General features: G+C 30.4%; 1 protein-coding gene across 1 annotated transcript; it reads right to left on the bottom strand.

Moving 5' to 3' along the window:
* Positions 1–557: 557 nt before the first annotated feature.
* LOC108977685 (eukaryotic translation initiation factor 4E type 2-like) lies at positions 558–4,350 on the bottom strand (the record flags this gene model as incomplete). Its single annotated transcript, XM_018947501.1, is given in 2 exon segments — positions 558–824; positions 4,202–4,350. Coding segments are annotated over 2 exon segments (174 nt in total), but the record flags the coding sequence as incomplete, so codon positions are not given.
* Positions 4,351–10,376: the final 6,026 nt, after the last annotated feature.

Raw genomic sequence — 10,376 nt, 5'->3', positions numbered from 1 at the left:
ATTTGAATAACACACTTACAGTGTTCGCGTTCATCATTAAACACACACAAAGGTTGTTGTTGTTGGTACAAACTTTTTGAATATTCAAAAAATAAAAAAAGGAAATTCAGCGAGAATAAAGTGAAAGTCGGTTATTAAATAAAAACAATTGCAGCGATTTTATAAATCGCTCGGATGACAGTAAGCGCTCAAGTAATAAACAAATCGTAATACTAATGCAACATTGTGTGGCAATAAAATTTTGTGTTTGCGAGCATTGATTGATTTTGTTGATATTTATGTTTTTTCTGGCTTGTTGTTGTATTATATAATATAATAATTGAGGTTGCAGCGTTTTTATTACTAAATATAAATAAAAGTAGAAACGCCGGCAATTCTTCCATTTTTGTTTTAAAGCACTATTTCTCGTTCGAATAGTTTTAAGAACCTGCTTAAAGTGGCTATTTTCAAAAAACATAAATAATTTCTGCGTTGTTGCCAATGTATAAACCGTTATATAAGCATGTCTGTTTTGGGCTGCAGCTATTGCTCTGGTGGTGCTTAATTTCGTTATATTCTAGGCGTTTGTAAATTTAGCTTTATTAATATCGTATAAATAGTTATTATTGTTATAGTTGTTGTTGTTATGATAGATATTGCTCTTGGTATCCATACTGTTGCCGTTTCTGTTATCGCCGTTGCTCTGCCCATTGTTGCTGTTGCTGTTGCTGTTATTAATATTACCATTGCTGTTTACATGGCGCTCGGTGTCTTCTACAATTGTTTTTATTTTTGTTGCGTTGAACGTGTTTACTGAATTTCAGCTTTTCAGAGGCCCTTTATTACTGCAAAGAAGAAAAAAAGAAAATAATTTTAGTAAAATTATGTGTAAAATAAATAATAATATATTATAAAAACTGGGTAATCGAAAAAGCCAATTTTGTCAATAGAGATAGAAAAAAAAAAAAAAAAAAATTATGGACAGAGAAGTTGAAAAAAAAAAAAATAACAGCTGTTCAAAAATGAGTGAAAATAATGAAGAAATTCGCTATACTTTGAATTTTTTGTATAAAAAAGGGAAGAATGCCACGCAAGCCACTAAAGAAATTTGTGAAATATACGGAGACGATGCTGTATTAGTTTGTATAGCAAAATGGTGGTTCGCTAGCTTTCGTTCTGGAAATTTCGATTTACTCTGATGAAAGTTTTACACTGATGGAATAATGTCTCAAGCGGTAAAATGTCAAAAGTGTTCGACCAAAAAGTACATAAGTATTTATTTATGAGTATAAATAGAAAAAAAAAAATAACTTGAAGTTTGATTAGAAATACGAAAAGACTTTTTCGACTACCAATATAAAATAAAATTTGTATTAATAATCTTGGTATATTTCAAAAAATGCAAGTTCCCTTAAAAAGGAAACTCGAATTCATAAGATAGCTTAATTTTTAAAAACAATAAGGATTCTTTATATGGAAGACTGTAAACAAATACAATTAAATGAGGGTACATGAATAGATTGCTCTATGTTCTATGTGCTCTAAAGAAAACAGCCCAGGGAAAAGCAATTTAATTTCATTACAACATTTAAAGTCTAATCTAATCTGTCTACTGATATACCATCTGATCAAGTTTGACTCGAGCCGATCCTGTTAAAGCGGTAAAACATGTTTTCCTATATTGGTACAATAATTTTTTTTCGTCTGAAGTTTGATCACCATATGTCAGCTGGTGTGACTTTTGGGAAGTTAGCTTTATCACGAGCACAAGTATTTGAGTGGCACAATGCATTTAGTGAAGTTCGTGAAGCCATCCAAAATGGGTATGAAGCGAATCGCTGCTTGACTCTTTCTTGAAGATCTGAATTTTTTGCAAACAAAGCATCGTGTACAGTTCGCAAAAAGGTATGCCAGACAACGGAACTGAGTATCATTTCTGCTGACGAGATATGGATTTATGAATATACCGTCAAACTGTCCAACAATCAAGGAAACAGTGCTTAAAAAATGAGTCGAAACGAAAAAAAAAGTAAATTAGCTTAAGGCATCGAAGGCCATCCCAAACGAGGCTTAAAACAAGCGTTTGCAATGTCATTGACACAGAAGCCTATTTTGAAGACAATAATAAAGACTTTTAATAAAGATTATATACTATAAATATATAATAATACACTGTGAAGAGCCCACCGGAGAGTCGGATATGACAACAAACTCGATTCCTACGATAGTCGAGTCCACATACCCGGAATCGACCTGAATTTTTTTCCGCCCACGGGAAAATATTTTGTCTTGTTGCCGAAGAAGATGTACTACCTTCGGAAATTTTTGTATATCCATAAAAATTATTATTTTTATTTTATATGAATTTCCTTAGTCTATGCCTTCAAAAATAACATGCATGTTCATTGGCACAGAAGCCTATTTTGAAGACAATAATAAAGACTTTTAACGATGAATCGTCTACTTTGAAACTTTCCCAATTTAATGGCTATGAACTTATCTTTATTGCTGATTCCAACAACTTAACAACGAGCTTACAACTTCTTACTTGTTCTTTTCACTCTTATATAGTAGATAATTAACCAAATTTTGCCACATGAACATTCGGGCAATTACGAATGTCGCTGTCTTGTTAATTCCATCAATTTATCGTCAGTTTGATTGTTTTGCGGGTCCGTGTTCGACATACTTTAAAAATGTTAAATCGGTATCTCAAATAGTTTTAGAGTTACTAACTTCTTAAGTGTAGCCGCTCAGTTTAATCAGCTCTATTAGTTCATCAGTAACAGTTTTCAGTTTTCGATACTCCATTTTCGACTTTGTTGCTTGTTGGGATTAGACGGAGGCAGAAAAGGACTAAATTTTGGCTAAAATTCAACTTTTAAGATGGCAGCATTGTCCTTAAATACTATGGTAAACGTGAGCGCGAGTGGTGCATGCGTTCAGAGACGGTCGAGAGATCGCTGAAGACATGCCTCGTTCTGGACGACCTTCGATTTCCTCAACTGATAAAAATATTCAAAAGGTGAATCTTTCATGCTTGGTGCTTGAAAATAATCAGGCAAGTGTTAGGGAGATGGCAAGAGAGCTCGACATTCCTTGCGAGTGCTCGAATGATTTTGGTAAATATTTTGGGTATGAAACGCGTTTTGCTCGACTCGTCCCGATATAGCTGAATTTTTTGTAAAAAGTACCGTAAACTGTTCTCTTTGGACATTCTTGATCGTGCGAATTTCGATCCCACTATCCTGGAGAGCATTATAAGATGAGACATGATGATTTTATAAGTTTGACATGCAGGCAACAATCATCAGAATGGAGGGACAAATCGAGCCAAAACCAAAAAAAAAAAAAGAAAAAAAAAAAAAAAAATACGCCAAAGCCGCTAAAAACTCAAATTGATGCTAATTTTTTCCCGATGTTCGTAGTTTGGTGCATTATGAATTTGTTCCGGAGGGAAATACGGTCAATAAGGAGTTTAATTTGGCCGCTTTGAGGTGTTTGCGTGAGAACATCCGTCGAAAACGCCAGAATTGTTGAAGAACAAATTATGGATTTTATACGATTATAATGCATCATTGTATCGAGCCAATTGTGACCGAATTTAAAGCCAAAAACGCAATGAATACTATCGATCAACCACCGTATTCATCACATTTGGCTTCGTATGATCATGTTCCCCACACTGAAATTGCCGGTTGTGGAACCCGTTTTCAGTCGATCGAAGAGATAAAAAAAAAAAAAAAAATTCGCTGAAGGAGAGAAGGTCATACCTAAAAGTGCTTATGAACAGTGTTTCGAGGACTGGAAGGATCGTTGGCTTAAGTGTAATACATCTGGTGAGGGTTCTTTGACGGCGACAAAATAAATATTGAAGTATAGTTTAATGTTTTGAATTTTTTTACAATTGTCCCGTTCTTTTTTGTTACAACAAATATTGTATTTTTAGGCTGTCACACTACCATAGGTCTACCCCCATATTTTTGTTTTTTTGGAGTTCTGAAGTGAGAGAATAAACGCAATCTGCTGTTCAAATCGGAACATGCCATTAAATTGTTGGCTTGAATGTTTTAGAGCTCTGTTATATTCTAGGAACTTTTGAGGTTATATAAAGCTTTGTTCTTTTCGCTCCTATACCACTCTTACCACGTTTAACTAACATTTGCGATTTCCACTTTTGCGAAATTTTAAGTTTTTACAAAAATTTCCAATCAATACTCACATTGCTACATATTTAAGGCTATCACAGTGTATCTTATACTCCATTGCCGTTGTTAGAGGTATGTTTAATATCCTACGTAGCGTGTCGCGGATACGTGTCGTGCTCGTGTGATCAGTGGCAGTGCGATTCCAAATTGATAAGCTATCCTCCTAACAATGGGAAATCAATGAAATAAGTAAATAGTTAAAAAACTTGATAAATAAATAATAATTTTATTAAAATATATAGTATAATATAATTAATATATTGTTCGGCAGATATGCAGTTGTGCCAAGGGCTGGAAAACAAAGTAACAGCTATACTCACAAGGTTGGCAACTTTAGATGAAATAAAACATTTTTGTTTTTGCATTTATTTAATAGATTGTTATTTTCAATCAATCAATATTTAAATCATTTATCCAATCAATTACGCAAAAAAAAAAAATACTTGTAACAAATAATGAATACTATATATTAATTAATTTAATTATATTTGTTTGTCTATTTTCGTTTATCTTAATATAAACAATTGTTGTTATGCCTTTTATGACTTTTCTGGATTTTATGATTTATGTTTTTTAATTTTTAAATTTTTTTATATAATTGTTTTATGCTTTTACTTCAAATATTCAAGTATGTATGCTAACACTTAATATTTAATTCAAAAAACAATTAACTAAACTTACTAAAAGGAGAAAATCTTTTAATACAATTGTCATTTTTTCTATTGAAATATATATATTTTTTTGTTTTTTTTTTTATAATTGTTGTATATTTAATTATATATTTTTAATTCCATAATTGTATTTTGTAATTTTTTTATTATTAATTTTTTTTGCAATTTTTTTATAATTAAACCGTTTAACAATAATGAGTATTTTTCCACCAAAAAATTTGTTATATATTTTTTATATTAACACTTTCGCTTGTTGCGCACATGCGCGTCTTGTGTTGCCGGCGGGTTGTTGCCAGCGCTGCTACTTGCGCATATCTCTTATTATATTTTTTTGTTTCGCAGATGTTAGTTTTTGTTTTTATTTTTGTCTATATTTTTACACAATTCGTTACGCTTCCGTATATGCCATTGCATTTTCAGCAATTGCCATTACACATTTTCTTGGGTATTATCAAATTTGCATATGAACATACCATGTTTATGAGTGTGTGTGTGTGTGGTGCTTGCGTTTTTTCTGTATTTGCATTTGGTGATTGTTTTCATTCCTCCTAATTTTTTAAATTTGTTGACTTCAAATTTTATATTTTAATATTTTTATTATTGTTGTTGTTTAATTGTTAAATGTTTATGATTTTATTAGTAATATAGTTACGTATGTGTAAAGTACTCTGTATGTACTGCTTATTAATTTGCTTCGCAACATGTGAAGTCAATGCATTTTTAGTCGATATTGCTGAATATGTGAATATTTTGAAAATACAGTTTAAATTTAGGTGCAATGTTTTATATGTATTTTGCTGCAACCCACTTCAAAGTATTCTGAAGTTTGCGCCTAAAACTAAGCTTCAATATAACTCAAAATTTGCAAATCCTGCATACTTTTAGGTGCTTTTTTTTCTGATTTTCATTCGATCCATTTTAAGGAATTCGAATGTTGGCAATTAAAACTATGCTTCACTATAATTTATAAGTTGCAAATCTAACATAGTTTTGGCCACCATATTTTTTATGTTTCATTTTAGAGTATTCAAATATTCGCGCCTAAAATAATGCGTCAATTCATTTACCCATTCGACCCATTTTAAATAATTCGAATGTTGGCACCCAAAACTATGTTTCAGCATTTTTTGTCTCAGTTTAGAGTATTCAAATATTCGCGCCTAAAATCATGCTTCAATATAATTAATAATAATTCGTAGCTAGCACAATTTTAGGTGCAATATTTTTTATATTGTTGCTTTTGCTTTGCTTCGTCGCATTTGAAAGGATTTTAATATGTGCGCCTAGAACTGTGCTTCCATATTTGACAGCATACTTTTAGGCGCTGTTCTTATAATATTTTAATTGCATATGTCTAGTTTTGAAAGCGAATTTTCAAAATATCTTCTATTGCTTATATGTGGTTAAGCTGCTTTGCAGTTTTCTTTTCAATCTTGAGATTTTCTTAAATACATTTGATTTTTTAAATATTTATTTTATTTAAATATTTTTAAATATAATTTTTTTTATTATGCTTGTTAATAATATGTAATTTATCGGTTCCTCGACCCAGTGTCGTGTGCGTGTGTGGGTTGGCTAACGGCTTATTTACTGTTAAACTGTTAAAATTACTTGCCTCCTCTCTTTCAAATGTTGGCATGCACTTCATTTGCAAAATAATTGTATATACTAAACATCGCTTCAAAATCTATAACAAGTTTTTGACGACCGGGTTTTCATTTCTGCCCGGCAAACTAAGCATCTTCAACTTTCAGGCTTAATTTGTATGTCTTTGGTATGAGTATAAATAAATATATTATATATAAGTACAGCATTTGTTTAATTTGAACTCACGTTGTATGAGTGCCCCTAAATATTTTATATTAAATATACTTAATATATGTATGTATGTATATGTTTTTTTATGCATATATATTTTTTAATATTAATTGTGTGTTAATTTGATTATTTTATTATTGCTTTTTGTATATTAAAGTTTATCATTTTCAACATTCCTTTAATTGATTAATTTTGCCAATAATTCAATTCTTTGAAAAAGTTCCCTAACCAGTTGGTTCATACATTGCTGCGTAACTTTTTGGTCTATTGCATATTTTTCTGATATCTTCAAACCCACAGCAGTTGTTTAGACTGCAGCTAATTGCTAATATTTATTCGACGCTTTGATGATATTTTCGCTCTTTAACCAACAGTTGCTATCATTCCACTATGCGTTTGATATGTAGTGGTTAAGTTGCCTTTAAGCTAAGCGGTATTTTCCAACACTCAATATTATCTCAAAGGCCAGAGAAGTCGTTTAAGAACTGAGCAGCTGCTCAAAAACAAGGTCGTTAAAAGAGAAGTAACAATTTAAGAAAAATTCAATGAGCTAATTTTATTGAATTGCTAATAAAGTTGCGGTATAATCGCCAAAATGTAAGAAATATTAATAATATTGAAAAATTTAAAGAAATACATCTATTAAAAATATAATATTGAAATCAGCCAAGAAATTCTTTTTATGTTGCATTTTGCATTTTTAGTTTTCGCAGCTTTCTTTTTCTACACTCTTCAGTGTATATCATAGATATTTTTATATTTCTATTAATGACTTGTCTAATGTAACTATATTTAATTTTTCTTTGGTGTAGCTTTGTCTTCAACATTTCAAATACCATTAATTTGTTTTGGTAAATGCCATGCTTAATTATATTTATATTTTTACTTTTGTTATGAATTATTTAAATGTTATTAATTGAACTTGCGAGCTTCTTAAAATTGTATCAATATGAACTTATACATATATGTATGTATATTTCAATGTTTGCAATTTTATACGAAACATAAAAATCGTATCTTCTGTTTAAGCTTAATGACTAATAATTCTTTAAATTTAATCGGCTTTTTACTGATTTCAACATTATTTTTGGTGGATTCGCGAAAAAATGTGTTATTCTACAGAAAATTTGTATTTTGTGTGATTATGTTTGTTGTATGCTGTTTTACTGAAAGCAACGAATGATTACTGCATAAAAAAGCAATGAGTTAGAAGTAAAAAAAAGTACAGATTAGCGCTTTTCTAAACGTAAATTTTGTTTATATTCATGTCTAAGTGGATGTACTTGTTTCAATAGACTCACCATTCATTATTGGATAATATTCGACCGAATAGATCACGTCCAGCGAGCAAAGAAGAAAATATAGCTAATGTAGCTGAAAGTGCACACGAAGACCGTGAAGAGTCGATTCGGCGCCATTCGTAGCAGCTCGGACTAACGTCTGGAACGACTTGGCGCATTTTACGTCGATTTTAAATTGAAAGCGTGAAAAATTCCAAGAAAACCTGACGTGTTCGAACCAAATGTGTGTTAGACTTTATGGGAATATGTAAAATCAAAATTCTATGCGATCCATCCCACTTCAAATCAGATCTTGAAGCTAAACGTCACACGTATCACTTGCCCGTTACCAGTAAAAATGTTCGAACGAATCATCGAAAATTGGACTCAATGGATGGACCATCTGAAAGACCATTGGACCATTTGAAAGAGATAATCTTAAACATATAAATGCCAAAGAATTTTCTTTCGAGTAATGATACACATTCCGTTCATTAAATTTTAAGTTTCTGTATTTTTTTTAAGTAGGGAACGTCGAAATGGATCAACTTTTAAAATGACAAAAAAGTACATTCGCAGCAGGTTCGTTATAGTTTGTGGTTAATTCAATTGAAAATTTCAAAATTTCGGTTTCCCATCAGGACGAAAAAAATTTCTTCGTTTTTTGTGAAATATGTAGGAAAAATCTGGGCTCTTGGGCGGCTGTTGGAAAACGATTTATTTTAATTTTTTATATACCAATATTATGAGGGGAATATCTAAAAAAATTTCGTTACTTTTGTTTGATCAATAAAATAATTAAAATCTAGGAAACACGACATGTTAGATATTTTTTTTAACTATCGACTATAGTAAGTTGTATGTGTGTTGTTTTTTACGCGAAAATGTAAAGTAACACCTATCGAACACATTTATGTTTTTTCATCACTTTGTAATATCATAATTTATACATTTTACTTTAGTACTATACTTATAAATACATATATAATTCGTAAATGTTTATAATACATAACTTTCTGAAAATATTTTAATTTTAAGTTTTTTTTTTTTAATTACACCTATATATAATTATTTAAAAGTTCTACAGTTTTAAGTTTAGAGGTTTATATACAATAATGGGTTATGACTAGATTAAATATATGTATGTAAGTTGTGTAGCGGTATTTATTTGCTTTGTAGGCAAGAAAATATACGGTATTTTTTACATTTCAAGTTTATATTCATAAATATATGTCTGTATATGTTATATTTTATGATGGCAACTGTAAGAAATTGTTTTTACTGATATTCAACAGTTGTTATTTCCGTTTTGTACGCTAGCTTATTATTATTTGCTTATATTTTTAATGTACTTGAAGTTCAATTGGTGTTTTCCTAAGCATCACTTGCCTCTCCATCTTTGTAAGAACAAACAGAAAACAAGTAATATGAACTTAAGTTGAAGAATTAAAAAAATAATGGAAAAAGGATAGAATAAAAAAATAAATGTTCAACAAAGGTTTTTTTTTTCAAGCGGTTGAAAGCGAGTTAAGAATTGTTCTATTTGATAGGCTAGATTAGGTTGAACTGGTAGGCCAATAAGCCACGCATAGACCACTTTTGGTCCTTTGCGATACCAGATGGAATTCAATTCCAAAGTCCAAGAGAAGTAGTCATCGTTTAGGATGCCTGCGCTTGAGGCGAATTTTAACAGACTCTACGGCCTAACTATTGATGGGGGGGTGGGGAGCCCAGATGCTTACAGCATCATGGTTAGGGACATTTCTGTTACAATTAAGGCCTCATACTTAGATTTATTTTTTTGACCCACCCTAATATCGATACTAAGTTTATGCGGAGAAAAAAATATATATCTTATAATAAAAATAAGTAAGGTAAGTAGATTTAATTTAAAAATAATCTTTTTAATCAATGTAAAATTAGGAAGAGCTTTTTTCCTTGAAATATAATATTTAACAGAGAAATGTTCCATTCAAATTTTTTTTTCAACACGAATAATAATGAATAATAGCCTTTTTTAGTTAAATAAAAACAAATATCTTTATATAACAAATTAGAAAAAAATGTTCACTGTTCAATATTTAAATATGAGATATTTAACAGAACAACTTTCTACAGAAAAGTTTTTTTCAACAAAAATTATAACTGGTCTACGAAAGGGGGCTAAGGTGTCAAAAAATCAATTTTCACTTTTTAGTTGATTCGGAAGGAAGATGAGATGCCTTTTTTTTTAACAGCTGTTTCCCAGAAAACTAGTTTTCGCACGTTAGCTATCTTTTCGTAGACCAGGTCACATATAATAAATCAAATAATTTCCACTGCTCATTATTTCAAAATATTTTTTTTAAATTTGTATATGAGCATGTGAATTTATATTATATTTTTATACATATTTATAATGGCGTATGTTTATTTACTAT

The sequence above is a fragment of the Bactrocera latifrons genome, unplaced genomic scaffold, assembly GCF_001853355.1.
Source record: "Bactrocera latifrons isolate USDA-ARS-PBARC rearing strain unplaced genomic scaffold, ASM185335v1 scaffold_94, whole genome shotgun sequence".
Lineage (NCBI taxonomy): Eukaryota > Metazoa > Arthropoda > Insecta > Diptera > Tephritidae > Bactrocera > Bactrocera latifrons.
The sequence above is the reverse complement of the archived record's forward strand: the minus strand, read 5'-3'. Positions and strand labels throughout refer to the sequence as shown.